We start from the raw sequence: 26,706 nt of genomic DNA on the forward strand, positions 1-26,706 counted from the left end.
CAGACTGCTGCCCAGTCCTTTACTGGTCTTTCTCAATGTGACAGCCTTGGTGTCTCTTCCTGTTCACATAATCCCAGGGTGAATGACAAGCCCTTCTACTAAGTGGCAGGCTCCAAGGCTTGCATGCACCTGAATCTCTATAAAGGACTCTCTGTGGGCCTCCCTCCACACTAAGCTCTTCAAGGATAAAGGTCATAGCAGAACCACTCCAGTCCCCAGGACACTGATCACTTGGTGGCTTTCAAGCAACCTATCTGAGAACATATAAAAAGTACCCAGTAGGAGAAGTGTTTTGGGTAGCAAAGCCATCAGTCTAATTCCTAAAGAGCCTTGGAGAGTCAATCTGCAATAGATTCTCAAAGCCTGAGACAAGAGATTTACCTCCCCACATCCAGTACAAGATAAAGTCTTTGTAGGTGTCTCCAAGGCAACAAGGATATGCATCATTCCACCTGGTGGGTCAGGTGGTTCTTCATCTACAACCATCCATCCCAGCTCAGCATACCAGGATCCAGATGCTGCTACTGAAGCAAACTTCTCAGTTTCCCAAGAACGTGTAGACACCCCTCTCACTGCCCTTTGCCTTTATTTACCCCTGTCCAGTAGACCCTGAAAATCTCAAATCTCAGCATTTCTCAATTGCTTGATCAGCCTAAGATATTCCATCTGACTGCCTCCTTTCAGATTCCCTGACATTTGACTGGACAAAGCAACAGATGGCACATAGGCCCATTCAGACTTCTAAATGAGACAAAAAGTATGCTAATTATAATAAAGTAACAATAAAAAATTCAGCAGTGTGAGAGCATCTACATATTCAAGTGAGCCAAGCCAAACTATTATTTGAAATGCTCTTTGTGACTTTTTTCTATGATCCATGACAAAAAAATAAATAAACAACTATTTTTTATTGCTTCAAGTTTTTCTTCTTTTATTCTGTATGCAGGAATTGATCACTCATCTAATTCACTAGATTTGGCGGCTGATAAGTTTTTATTTATTTTTCAGTAATTAGGTGTGCCCCTAATTATTCTCAGTGCTGTCACTGATGAGATTTAAAAACTATGTTCCACATTCTGGAGGTGATTCAAACAAATATGTGAAAATAAAACAAAAGAGGAAGAAGAGGAGAGGGGAAAGGATGGAATTTGACATGCTCATTCATTGTTTAAATTATTTTTGAGACAAGGTCCTACTCTATCCAGCCCTGGATATCCTCAAACTCACCATGCCAACCAGGTTGGCCTAGAACTCACAGAGATCTGACCATCTCTGCCTCCTGTGTGCTGGGACTAAAGGTGTGCATCACCACTCGTGGCTATCAACTGTTACCATAGCAACCCAAGGGTGTCCAGGTATCAGAGGCTTGCAGCAAGTGACACTTCTTGCCTGCGCCTTCCTTCATTTCCCCAGGCTCTGAGAACCTAAAGTGAACTCTGATCCACAGGGTCACCACACCTGTGCCCCTCGAGAAACAGCTCCTGAATCTTCTCCATGATGATAGAGGAGCTACAAACCCCAACAGAATCTGCAGCGTATTTGTATAACATGAGCACACAATCAATCTGGTACCTCAGTCATCACCAGGGCAAACCCGAGCTGACTAGGTCCAGATAAGAATACTGTGCTTACAGGGAGGCACTGGAGGTCATATGGCAAAGTGGGGGACGAGCAATTGTTTTCGGAAGAGAAAGCCTAGTGTTATCACCATTAATCACATTCACCGCCCAGTGTGGGCACAGTGGAATGTCTGCCTATGAGCAAACCATGACCATCATCTCTTTCTAAGGTACATTAAGTGGGATCAGTTGCCTCCCTCATAGGACCCCTCCTATGTCTAAAAGTTCTAAAATGTAGCTAATTTCTAAAAACAAGATTTAACTATTTTCTATGCATTCGCTTTATGAGCAGTTTTATATTTAAGTTGTTGCAAATTATTGGTAAATGCATAGTGTCTGACATTGAGTGACTGGAAAGCACGCATTTGTCTTAACTCCCGCTGACATGCAACGTTACCATGATTAATATTTGTGAAAGAGTAACTCTGTGTGTTGACAACGGACCCATCAAAGGATTCTGTCAATGATATGTCACACTCCGCAGTGTGAAGTGCTAATTAAGTCTCTCAGCCAGTTAGATGGAAAATGAAATTAGCCATACTACTAAAATATTAATATGAACAATTCCTTATCAAGTGTTGGGTCTCAGCCTTTCTCTCTCTCTTTGAAGAACTCACATCCTAGAACATCCTAGTGTTTTCTGGCACTTATTTCCTGGTTGACACACCTCAGATCATGTAAACCAGCAACAAATGTGAGGGGGAGATGGAGCAAGCTGGAGACCTAGAGTGGCCTGCAGTTGCTCATCATGATGGGACTCTGTCACTTTCTGTTAATGGATGCTGATGCTTCTCTTCATGAACAGGGAGGGAGTTCACAGTGGCAAAAATCTAAGCTAGCCCCTATGTTGCAGGGCATGCTGGGGCAAACTAAAATTAAAAGTAGAAAGACTGAAGAGAATTTTGAGACAGAGGGGACGGGATGGTGTGATTTCTCTGAACTGTCCTGCTGGTAGACTGATGAAATGGGAACTCTCTCTACTTTCCCTGTGGCTCCTGTAGGTTGCTTACAATGGTCCAGACGCAGCTAGGTGCATGAAGAAAATTCAGAACTGTCCAAATATCCAAGGGAAACCTCCATTTCATGCGTGTCAGGATTGTGGCTACTCTGAGCATCTCTGTGTCCAGGGGAAGCCACTTAATTTAGGGACATACCTTCCTGACAGATGTGCTGTCACCTAACTTATCTTTCTTTACTCTTGTTTTCTGTCTGTAGTATTGAACATAGTCAAAATCCTCCCTAGCTGCCTGGGTTTCCCATGTGTCCCTTTTAATGTTGCCTGGGACATACTGTTATAAGCTCATCAAAGTAGCTGGACAAGATGATAAGGAATCGATTCACAGCTGGGTCTTGCAGGCCACCGGAAAGACAGTCTCCAGAATTTTGAGATTCAACTCAGGGTCTGTGCATGATCACATTCTCTGCATCTTTAAAAGTCTGTTCTTTAAATGAGTCTGATCGTTCTCAGTCCCTTGACTTTCACTTTTCTATTTTTAAACATTTTATTTGGCCATCTCTTCCAAAAAAAAAAAAAATTACTGTAACGCTCAAGGGACAGTTGCCAACTAATTTCTAGTTTCTTATAAACAGAAGCAATGAGTAAAAACCACAGCATGAAGATTGTTGCCCGTCCTCAGATGGAAGGTCACTGACAAAACCACTGAGATGTACCCCACTCAAAAACTGTGCACTCCCACTATCGCTGCGGTTGTTGAAAATTAAGGGTCCTGTTCATGTCTATGACTCTTAAAAGTGTCTGTATAATTGGCCCCTCGTGGTCATCCCTAGCACTGCAAGAAATTATTTCTGCCATGTGTAAAAACAAACTCCTTCCACATAGAACTTGATCCCTGACTCGCCAGGAGAGCATGTGTTCCTCGCAGGATTTGGGGTTTAAGCCAGCTACATACTCCAACAATAATCAAAACAGAAGCCTCTGAGAGTTTTCCTGTAGCTTAGGAAAAAAATACATTATTTCTGATAGAATAAGAAACAAAAGTATTAAAATAGCAATTAACTATCCAGTTCTGGCAGTCCTTATGACAGTGACCCTAAAAGAGATCTTTTCTTTGGTTTATTTTAGTAAAAATCTGTGGTCTTCATTTGTACAGAATAATATATTCTATCATGTGTACACAGGAGTTCAGTGCTGTGGATTTGTACTTGTAAACTGGAACAGGGTAAAATACTTGAGTACACTGACTCAGTATTCAAGGCGTAAGGAGAAACTAACAAATACTGATGTGGAAAATGAAAACTCCTTAATTCACTGAACCCAAATAAACCATAAAATGATGCACTGCCCCATCACTGGAACACTGCAAGAATCAAAAGACATAGTTCTACATAAAACACCTTGCACATGGGTTTGCCTGACCTTGCAGCTTTGTGTCCACGTACATGGCCACACGTTTTCTGGGAATCTTCAAATGATACCGTGATCCATTTATGACCTGTCAGGCACTTGGAAATTCGCATCATCGGTTAAGCATCAAAGTCTTTTCATAGTTTGCCCTTTCCTTGATGGTCAGGTTGTCTATGCAGCCTATCATTCCTGCCATGGGTCCTCAGCTCCTTTGAGGGCTTTTATGTATATGTGTTTTCATGCTTTCCAGGAGTAAATAAGAATTGCTAGTCCACACAAAGTTGTATTTCCTTTAGGATGATGATGGAGGTGGTTAAGATGAAGTGGCTCTGCCGAGGCTTAGGAAAGAAGAGGCACTCACTTTTTAAGACCTCATACTCAATCAACTAATCTTTAAATGTACAAAAGCAGAGAGCTTAGCAGATTGCAGCATGCATACCTAGAGCCTCTGTAACACACTGTATGTTAGAGAAGGACACAAAACCAAAGACGAAGAAGGACACCCACCATGATGGTTTATGTCAGCTGTCACTGTATCGACAGAATTTTGACTCACCTTGAAGACAAGTCTCTTGCCTTCTGTGTCTTTGAGGGGTTCATAGATTGTGTTTATTGAACTCAAAGAACCACCTCTGAATACAGGCAGCATCTTTCCATGGGTCAAGGATACTGAATTGAATACAATGGAGAAAATGTTCTAAGTACCAGCATTCATGGCTTCTGCTTCCTGACAGTCGGTGTGAGCTGCCTTACGCCCCTGTGGTAGATTTTGCACTCAGAGAGTGAACCTAAGCAAAGCCTTCTTTCTTCTTGATGCATCAATCTAATTTTTGTTTGTTTGTTTGTTTGTTTGCTTGCTTGCTTGCTTGCTTGCTTGCTTGGTTAGTTGGTTGGATGGATGGTTGGTTCATTGATTGGTTGGTTGGTTGGTTGGTTGGTTGGTTGGTTGGTTTGTTGGTTGATTGGTTGGTTGGTTGGTTGGTTGGTTGGTTGGTTTGTTGGTTGATTGGTTGCTAAGTTGGTTGGTTAGTTGGTTGGCTGGTTGGCTGGTTGGTTGGTTAGTTGGTTGATTGATTAGTTGCTAAGTTGGTTGGTTGGTTGGTTATTTGGTTGCTAAGTTGGTTGGTTAGATGGTTGATTGGTTGGTTGGTTGGTTGATTGGTTGCCAAGTGGGTTGGTTAGTTAGTTGGTTGGTTGGTTGGTTGGTTGGTTGCTAAGTTAGTTGGTTGGTTGGTTGGTTGGTTCTCTTGTTTTGGTTTTGTGAGGGGTTTTTTGATTGGTTGGTTTGGTTTGGAATTTTGCTGTTGTTGTTATTGATGTTGTTGTCACTATAATGCCGAGCATCATTTTTTCTAGTATTCTCCCATAATTTTTTTCTAGCTCCTTGAAGACCACTTTCAAACAGGGAGAAAATTAAAGACTAATTAAGATTACAAGAATCAATCTGAGAGTGGTTAAGTTTCAAAGGAATTGTTCCTTTTTATTCTGCTCTTGTGTTTTAGGGCATAATAGAAAATAAGATCTTAGCATATTGTAATTGCTTTCAAGGCATATAAATTACCAAGTGGCAGACAAAGTAATCAAATTCCTGTCACTAGTCCCTCTCCTTCTGAGCACCCTCACCCATGATCTGTGCCTTTCATGAGCAGACAGCCAGGCACACAGAAGCTGACACTTGAAAGCTGCAAAATGCAGATGGGCTCCATGTTCCAAGATGCTAGATACCTTATTACATCAGCACTCTTCATTCTGTACAACTGTGCACAGTGAGGATTATTATTTGACACATAAAGAAAGAAATTTCAGGGGCAGGAGTGATGATCTGAAATTATGAGCACTTGAAGCTCTTTAAAGAATCGGGATTCAGTTCTCAGCATCCACCTTGGAAGACTCACAATCGCATATAACTCCAGGTCCAAGAGATCTCTTCTAGCCTTCAAGAGCACCTGCATACATATGGATAAACACACACATATATACATACACAGACAGAGGGGGTGGAGAAAGGAAAGGATGTGAGAGAGAGAGAGAGAGAGAGAGGATGTTCCAGCTTACGTGGCATATACAGTATAGAGCTAAGAGTTGAATCTAGAAATGTCTGGAAACAGAACAGTTTCTTACCTTTATAATGTCTTCCTTCAGATTATTGACAGCCATGCTAAAAGTGAGGTGGGATCAGTACATAGGTATGTGATGAATCAGGGTAGATAATTTGACAAAAACGTGAGCTTCATAGTTAAGTTACGATATAGCATCATGCCTTTTTTTTTTTTTAAAAGTGATTCTGAGTCCTGGCCCACATTTTAGTCTGAGATGTCCTGGCTTAAGTGTCTGTTATAGAATTAGGAAGAGTGAACAAAGAGAAAGCACATGGAGAATTGAAATGAGAAAGGGCAGCTTTTTTATTGATTCTTCTCTTTTGGGGGCTCATTAGCTATCAGATGAACTCTGATTACTGCCAACAAATACACAGCACTCTTCTTGTTTTAAACTGCTAAACTGCCTCAAGCCACCACAGACAGATTGCTCTGAAAAGGACTTCCCGCTGGAGGTGGTTTAAAAAACAAAATCTCCCTTAGATACTTTAGATACAAGACCTTGTTTTGCTTTCCCCTAGGCTGCTGAGGGATACACAAGGTGAAGTCTACTTTACAAGCTGGTATCAGGAGCTGTTGGCTGCTCTCCAGTTCTGTGCAGGAGAAGCCCTGAATGAAGAGCTTTCCAAGGAGCAGAAACTTGTCAAACTTCTGGGTGATATTGGAGAAAAAGTGAAGTCGGCCAGTGACCCTCAGAGAAAGGTTGGTGAAAGAAATCAATCGTTAGCATAATTTGAAGTGTCTGCCTTTGAGTCAACTGTTTCCGATATATATCTTAAAAAACAGACTCCTTAAATACACTTAGTTTAAAAACATTTAAATTAAGTACTCGCTTCATTTACTCTTCTTAAAGTTAATAATATTCTCAATCACCAGAACGCAAATGACTCTGGTAAGTAGCCATGTTTGATACAGGCCTGCCATGGCAAGAGGCCACACACTTGACAGAACTTTGAGCAACAACAACAAAAAAAAATCCTAATGAAATAATTTTTAAAAATTTTATTTGACTTTTAATTATGTAAATGTGAAAATGTCCATGTGTGAGTGTGCACATGTGTGGGTGGGTGTTCCCAGAGGCCAGAAGACTACAGCAGATCCCTGATGCTGCAGTTACAGGCGTTTTTGAGTTGCCTGACTTTGGCTTTGGTAAAAGTACTCAACTCTTCTGGAGACCAGCAAACACTCTTAGCATTTAAGAACTACTGCATGATCTCTACAGACCCCTAAGGTTACAAGTTTAGCACAGTAACATAATCAGGCTTATGAAAGAAGATCACAATTTAACTCTATATTGTTCTACAAAGCATGTTTGATAACAAATAGAACTAATTAAACAAATGCCAACAGTCCTATGGGTAGTCACATTTTTATTAAGATCCACCAATAATAACTAAAATACTCTGTCTCTTTCTCATTGCCATAACTGCATCTAACTATTCTTTTTCTTGACGTAAATGAAGCACATTGGATCTTTTTAATTATATGCATCATTAGCTTTCTTCATTGATAGGGACCATTAAGAAAGTTGTTTTAAGTTTGATGCTGCATATTCAGAAGGGCAGTGGACACCCACCCTCTGCATAAAGACTGTTATTCAATAACAGTTGATTCCTTAGCACTGACAAAAAGTTAAGGATCTAAGTATGACCAAAACATAATCTTGTCTTCAAGGAAACTCATAGGTCACTGCCTAAAATCAACAAGGATGTTTAAAACTTTATAAAAATAGCAACATACAAACTGCCCTAAGTTTGTTTCCCAAACTAGGATTTCCATGGGAAGTCACCACCGCCTTTAATAAGAATGCCCAAGGGTATACTGTTTCACCCATATGGAAAGAGGCAGACTAAAATGGGCAAATATGGAGTGTATTCATCAGGGGTAAACATATGAATACCCCAAGGATACTTCAGACATGTGACAGGTAGCATCTTTTAAGTCCTTTGATTTCTCTATATTATTTTAAGGCCTTTAATTATTTTCTAATGTTAGACCAAAAAAAAAAAAATGATAGCTAATTAAATGCATTGGCAGAACCTTCCAAAATTTTTGATTTCGTTTTTTGTTTGTTTGTTTCTCAAATCCCTTGCTTAAGAATTCCTCGGGGTTCAGGTCCTCACCATAGCTCAAGAATTCCAGCACCCTTTTGATAATGGACATCAAGTTCCAGAGTGACATGGGTTATTACTAAATCTTTCACCTCAACTGGCAGTATTAGAAAACACGCACACGCACACGCACGCACACACACACTCACACACACCTTTTCTATGAAAATAAGAGGAGGGTACACCAGAGACAGAACAGGCAATGGATATCTGTTTCTAAAAACTTTTCCATTGTATTAAATCTCAGTAATTTTTTATTATTTGAGAATTCCATACATATAGCATGTTTTGATCAACTCCATCCCGTTCTGTCCCCTCACATCCTCCTGTATCTTCCCTACCGTTTTTTCCTCCCAGCTTTATCCATTTGTTTTTCAAGTCACCGAATCCACTCAAAACGTCTGTATGTGAATGGATATGAGACCATCCACTAGAGTGCAGGCAACCTCTCATCTCTGTCTCTGACTCTATCTCTCCCTATAGCCATCAATTACCAATAGCTCTTCAGCTGGGAGTGGGACATTGTGAGCCTCTCCCCCATCCATGTTCAGGTCTTGACTGGCTTGATCCTATACAGGTCTTATTCATCCAGACACAACCACTGTTTGTGTGTGTGTGTGTGTGTGTGTGTGTGTGTGTGTGTAACAGCCCTTCGTGTTTACAAAACACATTTTTACATCAATCAACAGCTATCGCTGGCTCTTACAAATTTTCTGTCCTCTCTTACATCATGATCGCTGAAGAGTGCTCCTGTTATTTGGTTTCCTTAGGGTAATGTATGTGTGCAACATCTCAGGGTGTGCACATATGTGTGGTCTGGGCGTGGAAAGGAGTTGGTCCCTTCTCCTGTGGGCTCTGGGGATCTTACTTGGGTTGTTGGGCTTGCTTGAAAAGCACTTTTACCTCCTGAGCCATTTTCCATCCTGATAGCTATTAAAGAAAAACATTATTTTATTTTCTGTTTAAATAAAAAGCACTGAATTAAATTTAACTGCAGAAAATGGTGAAGAGGTTTTGCTTAATGGAGGTATTGCCAGACTAAGTGATCCATCAAAACTTCTCCTTAGCTTCTCTGAAATGCAAGAGAAATTAGAAAATGGAAACTCATAAAGGAAATTTGTTTTACTTACAATTCGGCCAAACCAAGGCAAGGGTGACTGCTAACTTTTCTCATTTTCTTGTAGCAATGTTACACCTTCACATAAAACATCCAACAAAAGACAAGGGATATGTCCAAGCTATTGACCTGTGAGATAAGTGGTCAGAACCATGGGCAAGCTCTTCCAGTGTGTGAAATGTGCAATTCCTGGGGAAATTCGAATTCTGTGGGGTCTGTTGATTTAGAGTCCTTCTTTCTGAATCATACATTTCTTTTTATATTTATCAGGTAAATCCACAAATAAAAATTACAAAAAGAAATGAAAAAAATTTCCCTTTTTCTTCCATATGCTGGAAGAAGTAGATTGTTTCATTTAACATGAACCAAGAGGAAGAGCTAAGAAATTCTGGAAATTAAACACAATTAACCAGATTAAATTTCATTTTTGTCAAACCTTGGGTGAAAAGGACTTAGGAGTGTACTCAGTGGTGTTGAATGAACTGTTTGGTCACATAAAGCATTGTTCCTGACAGCACCTTGTCGTTGACGGTTTTTGTCATTGCTTCACTCAGGTGTGCAAATATCTTTTGTAAAATGCACTGACTATTACTTGTAAAACTTGATAGGTATAAATGAGGACTTGGGGAAACTATTTAAAAAATATCAGGTTAATAATTGCTTAATGCAGGGTTTGAAATCAGTGGACCACTGTCAAGTCCAACCCGCCCTGATTTTTGAGAGCAGCACAAGGCTTTGTTTGATGTTTGCTTCTGGTTGAATGTGAGGTCATTGAGAAAGGACATGACCTCTTTGGCTGGGTGTTTTCACTCATCGTTGTCTATTGCCCGCTTCTCCCTAACACGTCAAGTACCACCTGCCTGATCCAGTGTCAACCACAGTACCACCCTGACCTTCAGAGTTTACTTAATCAATACAAGGAAGGGGGTAACTAAAAAAGAGTTGATTTCTTTACAATTTTTTAAACATTGTTTTTCTGATTTTTTTTTCTTGCAGGATGTGCTAAAGAAAGAGATTGGCAGTCTAGAAGAATTCTTTAAAGATATTAAGACTTGCCATCTTCCTCTGAACCCGGCCCTGTGCATAAAAGGAATTGATCGGGATGTAAGCCAATTCGGTTAATAGATAAATAGGCCGTTTCTTTTTTATTCTTTAGATCGTCAAATATTTTAAATAATAATTCAAAAAATGAATATCTCAACTACTTTAAGGAAAATAATGTAATCCCATTTACATGGATAAGTTGAGAAAGCACTAATTTTGTAGTATAATTTGTTGGTTTAGAAATAGTTTGTTGAAATACAAAAGAGAACAAAGGTATTTCTCACGCTGACAGGATTTGTTTTACTACTTTGGGTGCTTGAATTGAGAACTCCATGCTTGAAACCTTTTCATTCCCCTCTGAGTTAATAAGCGAAGGACCAGCTGGCAGAGCTAGTTACAATTTCATGCCTATTTATACTCCATGTATAACAAGTTTATTACATTAATATATTTAGCTATCCTTCTCCATTTTGATTCAATTTAATATGCATCAGTGTTCATATATCAGTATATTATATTATATATTTTGTGATTTTTTTAGCCATATCTGTAAAACCTTTCCTAGTATCTCCAGACTCAGGACTTTCTTCACCTTCTATCCCTGATCTTCTGTCACATAGTACCTCCTCAGTCACCTGTCTCTGACTTAGAATCTCTTTCTCCTTTGTTCCAACTAAACTTTATTATCTACCTTCTGGGGAACACTAGAGCAGAAAGACACTAATGGGGAAAGTGATTGATAAGTGAGATTTAAGAGTGAAGGGGTTAAGCTGTCATGCATTAACAGTGAATGATACGGAAGTCACATCATGAGACAACAAACCCAGTGGTTAGAGAAAATCAGTCTCATAGCAGTACAAATGGAAACGGCCTGCTAAAGACCTGTGTACCATAATCTCGATGACTTCGCTACTGTCAAGGCCCCTTACAAACTTTTCTGGCATGCTTCACAAACATATTTGGAGGGGGCGGGGATAACAAGACACTAAGTTCTATAAATTGGCGTGTATCCATATGGACTAAAATTTGAAACATTACTATTGATTTAAAAATCATGGGTGTTTTCAAGTGTTGGATTGTTTATTGATCAATATATGGCTAGAAGCTATGCATGTTAGTGGTGTTTAAGGTAGAAAGAAAAATATAAGGTAAAAAGAAAATTATAAGTTGTCTTTGCCTTTCCCCACCCAGGAAACCCATTGTTTGCCCATTTTTGAATATGTCTGTCTCTCATTATCCTCATGATCTAGTTTACCTCCAAATGACTTTATTCTTCAGATGCTTCTTCATTCAACTGTGATAAATTTCTTTGTGGATTTTCCATTTGACGCATAGGTATATACTTTCACGCCTTTCTCATTGACATGTTAACTAGGTACAGTGCTCCTTTCTGGTAGCATCTGGATGATGGTTTGCACATAGTAGTTGCTAATAATAGGATATTTGATGTGACTTTTAATAACTCTTCTGTGTGTGAAAACAAGGGATGGAACTATGAGGGCAGAAGAGATCCAAGGGGGATAAGAAGAGCGTCTAAGCCATTTCTCAGCCACTTTTGGACTTTTCTTCTTTTCACTGGGCATCCTTCAAATCAAGCCCTACAAAATGGAATTCAAATTCGAAAACCACGTATCTAGGCTCATTTCTGTCTAATGTAGGCGTTCTCAATTCTATAGCACAATAAGATCATAAGATTCCCTAATTGATTCTAATTAGCATGGTGATATCACATCATTTACTAGTCAATTCTAGAGCATGAGAAGTATCATTCACGAAAGGTTCATACAGATCTCACAGCACGAACTTGTGGGTCTCATGCAGCCCCACCTTTAAAACTGTAAGACTCAAATTTATTCAGCAAGCAAGGGCTTGTGTTTGACTAGAGATTAGATTAGATTTACGTTGACAACTAAGTTAAAAAATAGATGCCTTTCTTCTCAGCTTATCCCGACGTCAGATGTGAGATCTGAGTCTTCAAGCTGATCCTTCAATATATATTGATGTCGTATTTTACCGACTTGATAGATCGAATGTACCAAATCCATTTTTTTCCTTTAGTATTGATTTAACTCTTTACTACCCTAAGCACAGGAAGCCTTTCAACTCTCGAATAAATTGGGAAAATGAGCACTAGGGAAAGCTGAGTGGAAAGAGTCTACCTTGGAAAACTTAAAACATAAATGAGAAAATCAGAAGAAGGAAACTGTGCTGAGTTATTATCTACAAAGAAAACATTCGCTAACAAAAAAAAAAAAAAAATGTGTTGATTCTACAGACCTCATCCCGTAGTCTTAGCTCACGTGTCTTCTACCAAAATGCACGAGATAAGCTTTCTTGTTCTCTTCTTTTCGGTGTAGTAGAGACACATGAAGGAATAGTTTTTAAATCATATTGATAATAGAATACAGATGAGAAATCTGGTCTCTCTTAACTGTGGATCCATGATTCTTTAAAATGTGTTCCAGGGGGGTGGGGTGGGGGGAACCACAAGTAACAATAACAAAACGTCCTGAAAGAAAATAGTTTCTAAATAGCAAGTTAAACACTTATCTATTAGCCAACTATTATAAACACATCTTGGTTTATTTTAAACAACCTTTTAGTTTGCTTTAAGCATACACACACACGTGTATATATGTATATACATACACACATATATATACACATACACACACACACACACACACACACACACATATATATATACAGATACTTTTCTGTCTCTGTGCTGAAAGACTGCAAGGTGCTTAAGGGAGAACGGGCTCATTCTGGCTTACAGTTCCAAAGGGATAGCATTCATCATGGCCTGGAAAGCATGATAAGAGGCAGCTGAAGCAGAAAGCTGCCTGATAGCATTTCTGTCCACACACAGGAAGCAGAGAGAGAAAGCCAGAAGTGAGGCCCATAGTTGTTCCTCCAGCAAGGCTTCGCTTCCTGATGGTTCCGTAGCCTCCATCAAACAGCCCCGGCAACTGTGGAACTGTGGATAAGTGTGCAAACACATGAGCTTACAAAGGAGAATTCTTATTCAAAACACCATACTTACACTACACAAAGGATGTTCACATCGTGATAAAGAGGAGGTACATGACTTCATGCTTCTCAGAAGGCCCTGCACCTTAAAGCTTGAGAACTAGTTCTGGAATTTTCCACTTAATAGTTTGTAATGTGGTGGGAAAATTGTGTTGGAAGGTTTTCAACCTAGCATACAGCTGGCTTCTCAACTTTAAAGTACAGTGTTTACCCATCCCACCCCGCCCTTACGTGAGGAGAATGTGTTCTACAATCCCCTGAAGAATACATAGTCTATAATACTGTGTGCTTCCCATGTGTAGTCTGTTCCATATGAACAGACTACACAAAGGCTGTGCACATACTGCTAAGGTAATGAGATGGTGAATGACTTACCACATCGTGGCACTCAGAAGAATGTGCAATTGAAAGCTGGAGAGTTAGTTCTGGAATTTTCCATTTGATAGTTTAGATGATGGCTGACTGTGGGTACCTGAAACTGCAGAAAGCAAGATGTGACAAAAGGCACATAGTGACACACGCTTGAGATTGGGAGAGTAGTGTTTGTTCATTTTTGACAAATGCAACTCTTTGTTGAAGTATAAGAATCATACCTTGTTTGTTTGTTTGTTTGTTTGTTTACTAGGCTAGTGAACTCTGTGGAGGCGATGACCTTTTCAGAGAGGTGTTGTCTTCACCTCACTTTGCTCACTGTTTTTCTCTTCTCCTCCTCTAGGCCTGCTCATATTTCACATCTAACACTTTGCCGTTGAAGATTACATTCATCAATGCTAATCCAATGGGCAAAAATATCAGTGTTATTTTTAAGGTACAGTAACTCTCCTGAATCCCAAAATTGATTCCAGAAGCAGAACTATTGATTTATTGCTCACAAAAAGAAATGATTGCAGTTATTTCCCCCTGGTAAAAACACAGAGGTTTCCCAATTATTTCAGAGTCTCTCCGTCTTTACAGAATTACGGTGTATGCCAACCTGATTGGCAATAAATCAAACGTTACTGGCTCAATGCCAAGTATCCTTCCGTTTAAATCTTAAACTAAGTTTGGATAAATGAAGGCATGGGATCACTTTTCACTTCTGAATACACAAACTTGTGCTTTTAAATATTTAAAAACTTCAAATTACTACACACACAGAGAGAGAGAGAGAGAGAGAGAGAGAGAGAGAGAGAGAGAGAGAGAGAGAGAGGAGATCTTATAGGCGTCAGCTTTCTTCTTCCAACACATCAGTAATATGATTTAAACTCATCAAGCTTGGCCTTTAGTCACTACCGCATCTCATGAGCCACGTTTATTCATGTTTTTCTTGTTGTTTATTTTCTTCTTTTTGTTTGCTTGTTTGTTTGTTTGTTTGTTTGTTTTTCTTTTGAAGAGAAGGTTTTATGCAGGCTGTCTTTGAACTCCTGGTCCTCAAGCCTCTACCTCCAAAGAAGTAAGATTACAGGCATGTACGGTCACTTGCCTATTTCTGTAAATTGGATTTTTTTCTCCATAAATAATAAATAAATAAGGAGCATTTCAGTCTCCATAGGACCCCATGGGAAAAGGGTGAAAGGCAGTGGCGGAGTTGTAGATGGGGCAGACGGAGACACTGATGGGCATAACAGGGTTGTAGATGGGGCAGACGGAGACACTGATGTGCAGAGGAGTCAGGAGAAGACACAACTTTTACCAGTCATCCAGTTCATACTGCCAACCATTCCACGAGTTCCTGGAGTGAACTCTTGATAGAATGAGGGTGACTGTGCTCACACATTGCATTTGGCCCTCAGAACCTTGAGCCTCGATGATACCAAAATCTATGAAGAAAAAAAAGAAAGACACCTTCTCAGGAATAGTTTTGTCTATAAATTCTAGGGCATTTAAAAAATCAAATTCTTACTTAGTGGAGAGCATGGAGAGGCTTTCCCCTGTTGGAGCCATCACTTTTCCTGTGCCTCTGATGAAAACCACACCTGTGTTGTTCCTTATTGTCAAAGACAGTTTTCTCTGAAAAACCACCCTGCAGCCCCCATGGTGAATTCACAGGTTCCACATGATCCATATGCTAATTTATGGCCTCCTGAAGAAGCCACAGGGATCCTAACTGCATCTGTGCAGGGCAGCACGGTCATCCTCACTTTCAGCCCTCCCTTGGTTGGTTTGGAATCCTGGGTAAACATTTATCCTGCCTCTGCATTCGATTTTGAGTATAAGAAAACGTAAGGAAAGAAGGAAGAGATCTATCCAGAGCAATTCCAAGAAGCGCCTCTTATCCAACGAGGGCAGCAGACCCTGTGGTACTTTCAAGGCCAGATCTCCACCCTTTAGCTGCTGTCAGCCCTAGGCTGAGCTGCAAATGTAGCAAGGAAGAGAATGGGGTCGACCACTTTTGGCTGCTTTGAATGGCAGGCGGGGAGAGTCTTGAGCATGCAATCTTGTTTTTACAGGCCGGGGATGATCTTCGGCAGGACATGCTTGTTCTGCAGATTATTCAAGTGATGGACAACGTTTGGCTGCAGGAGGGCCTCGATATGCAAATGATCATTTATGGATGTCTATCCACAGGAAAAGCCCAAGGTCAGTAGAGATTTGAAAATAAGGTGATTTACATTTTTAACCTTGCTGGTTCACTGGTAAGACATTATAAACAGACCACTTTTATTTTAGGATCCAGGGTCAAAGACACAAAGACCCATGTGTATTTCTTTTCAGTTTTGAAAATTGCAAACCAGGATGATTAATGTAAACCACAGCATGCTTTGGGACGACGTTAATTGTTACTTTGCAGTTGAGATCTGAACTGGGCCTCTCTTTTGCCTTCCTCAGGGAGTTAGCTGCACTGATGACCACTCATTCTTTTCTTCACTTCCTAAGAGAATACAGATACTGATATCCGCAGTGGTGATACCACGGTAGCAGGCATCGCAGACTAGTGCTCTAACAGATACTGATAAACCAGGGAGAGCTGCATATCCAAACTTCAAAGTGCAATTCTCTCCTGAATGTATGTCCCTCACTTTTCACAAGTATAAAGACAACGGTAACAAAAGTCTAACACCATCCATAACCTGACTATGCAAAACGACTCTCACCATTAACACACAATTTGCATCCATTTAAAGAAACCCTCAACCTTGTAAATACATGGAATAACAACACTTGTTCATTAATTATTACTTACTATTATTTGTGTGTGTGCATGTGTGTGTGTGTGTGTGTGTGCGCGCGCACGCACATGCATGCAAGTAATATGGGTGAGTAGAAGCAAGCATACAATGGTACATGTGTGGCAATCAGATGACATCATTGGAGATCAGTTCTCTCCTTCCACCATGTTAGTCCTGAGAATCAAACTTGGCCATGAGGCTTGAGTGGCAGGAGGATTTCCTTCCTGAGCCATCTTACTGGCCTGGAATTGGCATTTAAATTCTAAAAGGATTTTGAATAGCTATAAAATCAGTCAAAATGAGCAAACATGCACACTTTGAGCATAATTCAATATGTGTTTCCCTTTGTCAAGACCAGATATAAATGTGGAACAAAAGACTACATAGTTTAGGTCCATCGATCAGTTTTATGCTCAGAGAGTATCATCAATGTTTTTCTTCTGCAGGTTTGCTAAATTTCACACTAATGCTTGCCTTGGGATTCCCTACATAGTTACACTACTTTCCCCTTTTAAAATATTTTAATGGTGAACATTCATCCTTCCTGTTGTAGGATCAATAAAGAGCATTTTCTTAAAGCACATCAAGTGTTGTGGTCACCTTATACCCTCTCCTTTCTCCCTCCCCCTTTCCCCTTCATGTCAGTCTCCTTCCATCCTGAAGCTCTCCTTACATGTCATATGTACATATATGTATATGTACGTTCATGCATCTATATCTATCTATATATATATAATTTATGTATTTATAAAAATCTTAGGATCCATACATGGGAAATACATACCATTGACCTTTCTGATCCTTGCTTATCTCACATAGTACAATATAGTGATCTCTCATTGCATTCATTTTCCAGCAAGCAGCATAGCTTCATTCTTCTTTGTGAGTAAATAAAAGTTCATTTATACCGCATTTTCTTTATCTGTTTATGTTTTGCTTTACTTACTCTAGAAAAATATCCTAAATAACATAGTCATTATTTTTAATTCAAAGAGATCCCCTATTTAAACCCAGTGTTGCAAAAGAGTCATCTCCACGATGACGCACCTCTCTTCCTGAGGCTCAGGGACAGCCTCAGTGTCCTAGCCAGGATGTCTTGAGAGGTCATCTGCTGATCACAGACAGAATTCCCTCCCCTACCCCACCCGATGACTTAGAAGGAACCACTGTAGATCAGAGACAAGCTACTTTTGTTCCAAAAGTAGGGGGCCCTTGCTCCAAGCCAAGTGGCCCCCAAACATTTTCTCATTTCTTAAGAACTGCCTTTGACTACTACATTGGAATTGTCCTTTCTTGAATTCCACTTTTCCTGGTCTCACAGAAGGAACCTAATTCTTCCGTATCCTAACCTACCAGAAAAGTTAGAACGAAATCAGCCTCTCCAGGCTGTGCTTCTAATCTCTCGTAGATCACCTGTGCTTTAGAAATTGAATAAAGGCTGGGTCCCTGTGGGAATGCTTCAGTCCCATCTCCCCGTGTCTCTTCGTTATCACAGCATGCAACCAGGTGAAATCTATCAATGTTAGTCAGAAGAAACAACTCTAGACTTTCCCAAAGTGGCAAACAGCAGAAGACAAGCAACTTTCCCCTCTGTGTACCAACAGCCTTCTGTGATGGCAAGATTTATAGGGGAAATTATGCTGACAGAATATGCCTTCAACAAAAATAGAGAATAAAACAAATGTTGTTTTCAGAAGACAGGGTTGCATTTCCATTACATCCCAGGGCTTATTGGATATCTGTTGTCCACAAAGCTTTCACTTTTATTATTACCTCTCTGTGGTCGTAGGAGTTTTCTGGTTCCCTTCATCCTTTGAGCATTTGATTGTGCAACCCTTAACTATTGTGAGCACTGCAAACCTCAGAAAACCTAGATTTCAATTTATTTTAGTGATTTTATTTATAAAGCAGGGCCTGGAGAGTTCTTTGGGGCTATTCATCTTGGGAGAGGTTGAAATACCATTTAAACTCTTATCCTGAATAGACTAAAAATCAGAGGTCTTGAAATTATTTACATGCTAACAACCTTAGGAGCACAATGAAAATCCTTGATGGATGAATGACCATGGAGGCAAAGGTCCTTCTTAAAACGGACCTTAAAAGGGTTCAATCGATAGGTTCTCCCTTTTAAATAAAATCATTATTACAGCTTCTCTTTAAGAGTGTCTGCCACAGAAAGTGCATGTGGCTCCTCCAAGGCCTTCTCTCCAGCCTCAGAAATCTAACACTTAATGGTGGTGCTTTTATTAACCTGAAAAAAATCTATTTTAAAGTGTCTGTGTGTGTGTGTGTGTGTGTGTGTGTGTGTGTGTGTGTGTGCGTGTGCTCATGTGTATATCTATGGTTTTGCATGTGGGTGCACATGCATGTGTATGAACATGCATGTGAAAACTAAACATTGAAGAGAGACAGCTTCCACTTCACTCTCCACTCTATATATTAAGGAGTGGTCTTTTTTAAATGTTCTGGTGATATTTTACATGAAAATGATGAAATATGATCATGTCTACTCCTTTTTTCTATCCTCCAACTCCCCTCATATCCTCCTGTCCTCTGGATCTCACATGGATCTTCATGATTGCACTCATAAACTTGAGCAACTGGAGGTCACCTTCATAAGAGATGCACAATATCACACCAGTTAAAACTCAAGCACAGACTGGACATGTGAGGCCCAAGCCCCACCCTGTACTAAAGAACTATTGGCAGTGAGGACTTTTATTTATTTATTTTTTTAAAGAATGTGGTCACTGGTAGGGCTTTCATGCTCCCATGGATGGCTCCAAGTCCATGCACATATCACTAGCACTAACTGGACCTACTACGTTCAGAGAAGAAAGGGGAGGAAGAAAAGAAAGAAAGGAGCCTCTTGCTGAATCCAGAGCTTTCAGATTTGGGAGTCTGGCTACCTATCTTTCCTTTTGACCACCTCTTGAAGGCTGGCATTGACAGGCATACTAATATATGGGCTCCATACATTTGCATAAGGATTTGAACTCCGGGTCCCAGGTTTTTTAAGCGCTTTATCAATGAACCATTTCTCAGAACTATAAAGAGAGATTTTTATCATTTATTTGACATGTTTATTGAGGGAATTATATTTTGAAGGCAAAAATGTGTTTGCTATTTAAATGTGAACATCCTCCTCTAAAGTTCATGACCCCTCACCTCCAGACATGTGAAAGTCAGCATGCTTTTCTAGTGACCATGGAGCTTCCATGAGACCACCTGCAGTGTCTCTCTACCATATTTCTAGAAAAACACTAGGCTGCTTCTGATAGGTCTGATGAAAACCTAGTGTATTCAGATTGATTAGACTTAGGAGGGACGATCAGGAGCCCTCTGCATAAGGCATCTGCAAGAATGGTGTGAGAAGAAAGAAGCAGTCCAAGCAGTGCTGACAACCATTGTTACCGTCCACAGTCTAAATGTTCTTCATCCTGGGAAGCAAGGCTGGTTCCCTTAATCTCTCTCTGTTATCCTCATCCAGGATTCATAGAGATGGTGCCTGATGCTGTACCACTTGCTAAGATCCATCTGCACTCGGGGCTAATGGGACCACTAAAAGAAAACACCATCAAGAAGTGGTTCAGTCAGCACAACCACTTAAAGGAAGATTATGAGAAGGTTTGTTCTTCTGGAACTAATTTTAAGTAATATATTTAATAAGAATATGCTCCGGTCTGTCAGATATTGTGATTTATGGGAAAGTAAATTAAATCCACCTTGAGTTCTAATTCCCTCATTCATCAGCTGTGTGAGAATGACTTGCTTTAACTGGCATTATTAACTAGATAAAAATCTCTACATGTTCTTTTCCTTCGGGTGAAGTTGTTGGCTATGAACAAAAAATTTCTTCACTCAGATATTCCTCTCCCTGAAACCACGCTCCAGAGATGAGGCCTTCAGATACCAACTCCTTCCAGTAGATCCTTCCTATTTGCATACAATCTTCAAGTTTTATAAATAAGCCTCTGTGCTAAAATTTCTCCTGTTATGCCCTGACTTTTCCTCTATGGTGGTTAAATGGCGTGTAGAATGTAAGATAGATAGATGATAGAAATTGATAAGATGATGACAATAGGTAGATGATAGATTAGATAGATCATTAGTACATACATGGATATAAATATCCATATATAAGTGTGTGCATGCGTATACACATACATGGATAAGTACTAAAAATAAAGACCTGTAATAGATAGGTAGATGATAGACAGATAATATAAAGGTAATAGAAATAGATAGTCAATAATTATAGATGCTTTTTTCTCTTTACTATTGTCATGTTGTGTCATTGTTTTTCAACTGACAGGCCTTGAGGAACTTTTTTTACTCGTGTGCTGGCTGGTGTGTGGTGACATTCATCTTGGGAGTCTGTGACCGACATAATGACAATATCATGCTGACAAAGTCAGGCCACATGTTCCATATTGACTTTGGAAAATTCTTGGGTCACGCACAAACATTTGGCGGTATAAAAAGGTCAGTGCAAAAATGTTTATTACAGTAATTAAGCAATGGCATAAATACTATCTAGCATGTAATGGAAAAGGAGCCTAGCAAATAACTTGTGTCAAATCCACTAGGATAATATAAGTATGGTTATAAGGCTAATAAATGGAAGAAAGTACATTTTTAGTAAATTATTAACAGAAGAGAGCTTCCTCCAGATGTTAAGGAACTAAACTGGTCTTCCTCCCTGGGTTACTAAATGTATCCCAACTAATTGTTTCAATTAATATTTTTGTTTTCTCCTAAACTTTGGAAGTTTATACATGAGTTGATGGTCTTGACTCATTGGGTATATTGCCTGTAGGGGATAACCACCTGTATCTTAAACATAATAGTTAGCCAACTCTCCAATCTGACTTAGCCTTGACCCATTTGTCAGAGATTTAGGGAGTAACCATCAATCAGGACATGATGCATAGAGGAGTAAACGACGGTGCAGCCATGGATTCCTTCATTGTTGTGGTTAAGTGCAAATTCCCTTCCATAGGCTCATGCATCTGGATCTACAGTCAATGGACTTTTATTTAGAAGATTCTAGGACCTTTAGGAGGTGAAGCTTGATCCAAAGAAATGGCTCATGGGGGTGGGGCAGTTACGGTTTGTTGGTCCCTCCCCACCATGTCCTATCTGCTCTCTGTCTCCACTTCCTGACTATAGAACGGTACTACACAACCTTACACTCTGGCCATCATATTTGCGCTTCTGAGATAAACTGTATTCCTTCCTACTGCACGTTAAAATCAACTTCTCCAGGTATTTGGTCAAGGTAATGAGAAAAGTTACTAAAAGCGATATTAAAGTAATAAACAAAGACACAGCAGAAGAAAATAAGAACTTCTCATAGGAAATACAAAGCAAATATCTGGGGCGGAAATGCCTGGGCTCAGGCATGCTGCTTTAAAGAGGCTTCTCAGAGAAGACGGAGGTATAGTGTCAATGAGCAGTCCATGCAGATGCAGCATGGGGGTGAGGGGAGTCCAGGGAAACAAAGAAAATAGAGTGTTCCCCTGACCTGAAATTACTGGGAACATAGAATTCTCAACCTTGTGCTGAAGCTGACCGTGCAGTTGCCTTTTCTGCCTTCTGAGAAAACAAACCCAGCTCTGCTACAGACAACAGGAAGGCTCTCGCACCCTGTACACAAACAAGTGCTCTCCTTTAATCAATGTAATTGGGAGATTAAAAAAGGATTGACACCAGCAGATTAAATCAAAGGGTATCACAGCCCCAAGATTGCTTGAGGATTCCAGAGACTACTTGTCTAATCCCTGCAGTGGAACTTCCCAGCTTCCTAAAGCCAGTTGGATTTTCCTTTGAAGTATTGCTTAATCTTTGCTTCTCCATACTCTCTAACAAAGTCATAAATAAAAGTGATTATGAAACCGTGCACCCACAATCACATCTTCAGTCAGTTCTTTGGTAATAATATTTATATAGTTACTCCTTCATCATGTAAGAGAGACTGCGGTAATAAACTCACGCTTGGATGTGACTACCCCTTGGTGGTAACTTTCTCTTATAAGGCAGGAGAAATAAAGAAAGTGCTCCATCTGTCACCACAGTTGCTCCTCTAACTCATTTTTTTTTTTTTTGCAAATTCTTATTTACTGTTCTATTGCCATTGTATATGAGCTTTCGCTCTGGCAATGCAAATGTTACAGTGAGTCACTCTGTCTGTCTTTCCTACATGTTTATTGATTAAATTTGTTCCTTGACACTTTCAAACATGGATCGCATCCATTCTGTTTAGTCTCACTGCCCATCCCCTCTTAAATCCCTTCACTCCCGTCAGCCCTGCCCAGGCCTCCCTATAAATTCCTTTCCCACATTCATAGGTTTTTGCTTTGTTTTGTGACCCAATAGTGTGGCCATGCTGTTGGAACTATCCATTTGAGCCTTGCGACCTCAGTATCTGGCACAGCACTGTAGACAAGGACTGTCGCTTCCCTAGAATCCATTAGTTGCCAAGAGTTCATTGTGGAGGGTAAAAGGGTTAGTTTTTGTCATCAGTTTGATGCAAACTAAGGTCACTTAAAAAAGAACCTCAGCTTAGCGAATGCCTTCATCAAAATGGCCTGTGGCTTGTCTGTGGGACACTTTCTTGATTGCTAGTTGGTGAAAGAGGGCCCAGTGCATTGCGGGTGATGCCACCCCGAGCAGGTGGTTCTGTGTGTGTGTGTGTGTGTGTGTGTGTGTGTGATCTAAACATTAATTAGAGAGAGCTAGCCAGTAGACAGCTTTCCTTTGTGGTTTACTAACAGATTGTGACCTGGAAGTATAAACTAAAATCAACTTTCTCCCCAAGCAGCTTTTGGGCATAGTGTTACCACAGTAACAGAAATTAGAATAGCGGGTAGAGCCCCATAAGCCCCTCCCAATCCATGATGACTTTGGACAAGCATGAAGTCCTAAGCAGGTCTAGTACAGGCGATTGTCACTGTGAGACGATGTTTGCAATGTCTGTGTCCTTCTCTGAAGACTTTCCTCATCTTTTCTTCCTATTTCTGAGCTCTTAGATTCTTTCCTCTTTCCCTTCAATAACCTTCTCTGAGGCTAGAAAGCGAGCTAGCATTTACTCTAAGAATGTTTCTCTGTTTGTTTTTTGATCAGTGATGGCACCAGGTGTTGGAGAGGCAGCAAAAGTGAGCTTGGAACAGCAGATTCCAGGGTCCCTCACCTGTCTACACGAGGTACTAAACGTGCAGTGAAAAATTTAAGTCTTCCTTGTAGCTTTCTTTCTAAATAATTTTGGTTAAATTTTTTTGGTAAGAAGCACATTATCCTATGTTTTCTTCACTAAAATAATTAGTTTCCAATGTTGGGAATTTTTTCTCATGTTTATCCTGTCTGGATGCCTAGCACATCCAGTTTTTATACTTCAGGAAAGCCTTGTGTCATTGACCATGCAGTCCCATGGTAGGGACTCTACAGGAAGCTGTAAATGGTCCAGCACTCACTGTTAAAGGGGTACACTATCAGGACTTACTGTGCAAATAACTGTATAAAATGTATATGCAATAAAATAATTTTAGAGGTTATATGAACACTGTTTAAGATCAGAAACTCTGAGGATAAGCTCTCTGTGTGTTTGTGTGTGTGCGTGTATGTGTGTGTCTGTGTGTGTGTAAAAGAAAATGTTTAACCCTAGAGCTGTAACATACTTTACATACAATCTTCAGTAAGTTTCTTTTCTGTACCTCAGTTTTCTAATTGATAATGTGCACTTTTGTCTGAAGATTAAGCAATTTGATATATTTAAATACATTACATGGGTGGTAATGTATTCCAGTAAGTCTTTCCTCACCTGTGGGGTCATTTTGGGCACATGTCATCAGGGCTAACAAGACCCCATGCCAGGTACTGCTTCTCAACAATGTCCCTGATGATATCACCAATCACTAGCTAGAAACAATCCATAATGAGAATAATTACGCCATGGAATTTACCAAAGGTAGAAACTCATAAATTAATTTTCTTTGAGGAGAAAATCCTGTAGGTTTTCAGTTTAAAAAAAAATGGGTTGGCTGAGAAAATTTGGAGAATAAATAGAAAAGAGACAGAAGAGAGAGCGATGTGAGCCCTGACTGCCCTGCCCTGCTGTCTTCTGCAACCCACACCCGTCGCCTGGGCTACCTTCTTTGCCTGTCTAAGGTTCAATGTGCCTCTCACTGTCAGCCTGGTTTATCCCTGATTATAAGTCTAGTCTTTAAGGAAAGCCTACAAATGTGCCTCTAAAGTGAGCATAGTAAATAACTTCAGCTGGAGCTGTGAATGTAGTCCCATGGTAGAATATGTGTATAGCATGCATCTAATCCCGGCATAGGAAAGTGAGGAGGAAGTGAGGGAGGAAGTGAGGGTTGGAAGGTGTGCAAGGAAGGAATGGAGGAAGGGCTGGATGAGGGAGGGGGAAGGATTGAGGGAGGGAGGGAGGAAAGAGGGAGAAAGGAGAGGGAGAGAGTGAAGAGGAGGGAAGGAGAAGGGAGGGGAGAGGAGGAAGAGAAGGAGAGGAGAAAGGGAACGGATGGAGGAGAAAATGCCATGCATCTCACTCTGGGTAAACAACTCTATGATGAGCTTAGTAGGAAATACTAAGTTTTATTTCTTGTAGACCACAACTTCAAATGATAGAAATGCTTTCAGGAGTAACTTGGGTTCTTCTAGTTTTTTTTTTTCCTTTTGACCCTTTAGACCCTCCGATTTCAAACTTTCACCAACATATTAGAACATTAATGAACTTGTCCTCATAGCCAGACTAATTCTAGTTCCCAGTAAGTACTAGAAGTCCATGGAAATCATAGCTGTGCACTTCCCTTATCTATGACTCGAAGGAAAACATACAGTAATTGTGGAGATCCATTCAGTCTCCTGGACCTCATTAAATTCTGTCTCACCAGAAATGTGTGTCATAGACACATTGAGAGAGCCTGTTTTGAAGAGGTCTCTGATTTGTATACCCCTTTTATAACAAAAAGACAGGATATGCCTCAGCCTCAAGAGAGCTCCTGACTCAGTATCTAAAGTTATTAAACAGTTAAAGATCAGGGACCTCCAGGAAACTGAAGATTCACAGTGCTTGTACAAGAGTCAGGACAGGAAGGGAAACATTTTGCATTTAAGAAATTATTACTGAAGCACTCCTCTGCTGATAATTGCTTAGAGTGTGGCGATCTCATGGGGCTCCATGCTCGTTCTGTAATAGCATGCTCACGTTGACACTGTGGTTATATTGTTCATGTGTGGCCTCCCGAGCTGTCTAATTACACAAAGTTCTGTCCTACTCAATGGAGACTCCAGATTTGCCATCCCAATTAACTCAAGGATATTAGACAAGAGACTTGTGTTCTTTCTGTTGGGCAGCAAAATGTGCTTTCTGAAATGTAGGTCATTTGTGATATCAGGAAAAGGTATGTGTAAGCATCCCAAGGGCGCCGAAGCCATTTGTGCTCATGCTAATGGTGCCATTTGTGATTAAGGAAGTGCACAACTTTCAGAGGACATCTTTAAAATGACACGTCTTAATGCTCCTACAGTATCTCTTTGCAACCCAAACATTTCAACTTCACAGAAGTAATAAAAATAATCTTGATAATAGTGACAAAGCATGTCGTGTTACCTAGTCCTGAGTTTCAGTTCAAGTACCAAGTATATCATTCAGACACGCAAATCTTTCAATCCTGAGACTAAAGTCTCTGTTCTTCCATTTACTGGTTCTTATCAGTCACCCCACTAAAGGAAGTGATACTGCACTGATCATAGATCCCAGCAGACACAATTTTATGGTTGTAAGTCCCTGTTGGAGTCTGGTGCTTCCATTCCTCTCTCTGTTCCCCGCCTCCACCACCAACCGGTATTGGAGCCTATAGCTCTCTCCATATTGTTGTGGCGTTGATACAGGCACAAGGCATGTGTTCTATATTGGAGCCTCTATCGTGGAATGTGGCCTTGTATTCTTTGAAAATTGTCAAAAATAGCCTTGAAATCTACATTCATATTTGACACATGATAGCTTCATGAATCAATCATAAAAAATGCTTAAAGGCGAGTACCATTACTCTCTATTTTGCAAGTAAAGGCAGAGAACAGTCTTAGTTGTTAGAGTGTGTGCAAGGGTGCCAGCCAATGGCAACATAACCATTGGATGTTGCCATGAAGCTCCC

At 40.1% G+C, this 26,706-nt stretch overlaps 1 protein-coding gene and 1 long non-coding RNA gene across 11 annotated transcripts in view; one reads left to right on the plus strand and one right to left on the minus strand.

Moving 5' to 3' along the window:
• Pik3c2g (phosphatidylinositol-4-phosphate 3-kinase catalytic subunit type 2 gamma) overlaps nt 1-26,706 on the plus strand; it is a 340,028-nt gene that overhangs the window by 213,212 nt on the left and 100,110 nt on the right. For all 9 annotated transcript variants that reach the window (XR_013112697.1, XM_076940719.1, XM_076940715.1 and 6 more), the window contains 6 exons: nt 6,602-6,782; nt 10,305-10,412; nt 14,101-14,193; nt 15,815-15,944; nt 20,025-20,161; nt 20,850-21,019. Coding sequence is in view for 8 of the 9 variants with exons in the window: in XM_076940719.1 (XP_076796834.1) it covers nt 6,602-6,782; nt 10,305-10,412; nt 14,101-14,193; nt 15,815-15,944; nt 20,025-20,161; nt 20,850-21,019 (819 nt within the window). In the remaining variant the exon portion in view is untranslated. The remainder of the gene's footprint in view (nt 1-6,601; nt 6,783-10,304; nt 10,413-14,100; nt 14,194-15,814; nt 15,945-20,024; nt 20,162-20,849; nt 21,020-26,706) is intronic.
• Nucleotides 12,925-26,706, minus strand: part of LOC143443580 (uncharacterized) — a 45,677-nt gene continuing 31,895 nt past the window's right edge. The window contains exons 2-4 of one of the 2 annotated variants that reach the window (XR_013112699.1): nt 15,058-15,184; nt 13,761-13,863; nt 12,925-13,324 (exon numbers count right to left, since the gene is read on the minus strand). This is a non-coding gene — a long non-coding RNA (uncharacterized LOC143443580). Of the gene's footprint in view, nt 13,333-13,760; nt 13,864-15,057; nt 15,185-26,706 lie in introns of both variants that reach the window. The other variant, XR_013112698.1, reaches the window with a different exon arrangement.

This window comes from Arvicanthis niloticus, chromosome 9, assembly GCF_011762505.2.
Source record: "Arvicanthis niloticus isolate mArvNil1 chromosome 9, mArvNil1.pat.X, whole genome shotgun sequence".
Lineage (NCBI taxonomy): Eukaryota > Metazoa > Chordata > Mammalia > Rodentia > Muridae > Arvicanthis > Arvicanthis niloticus.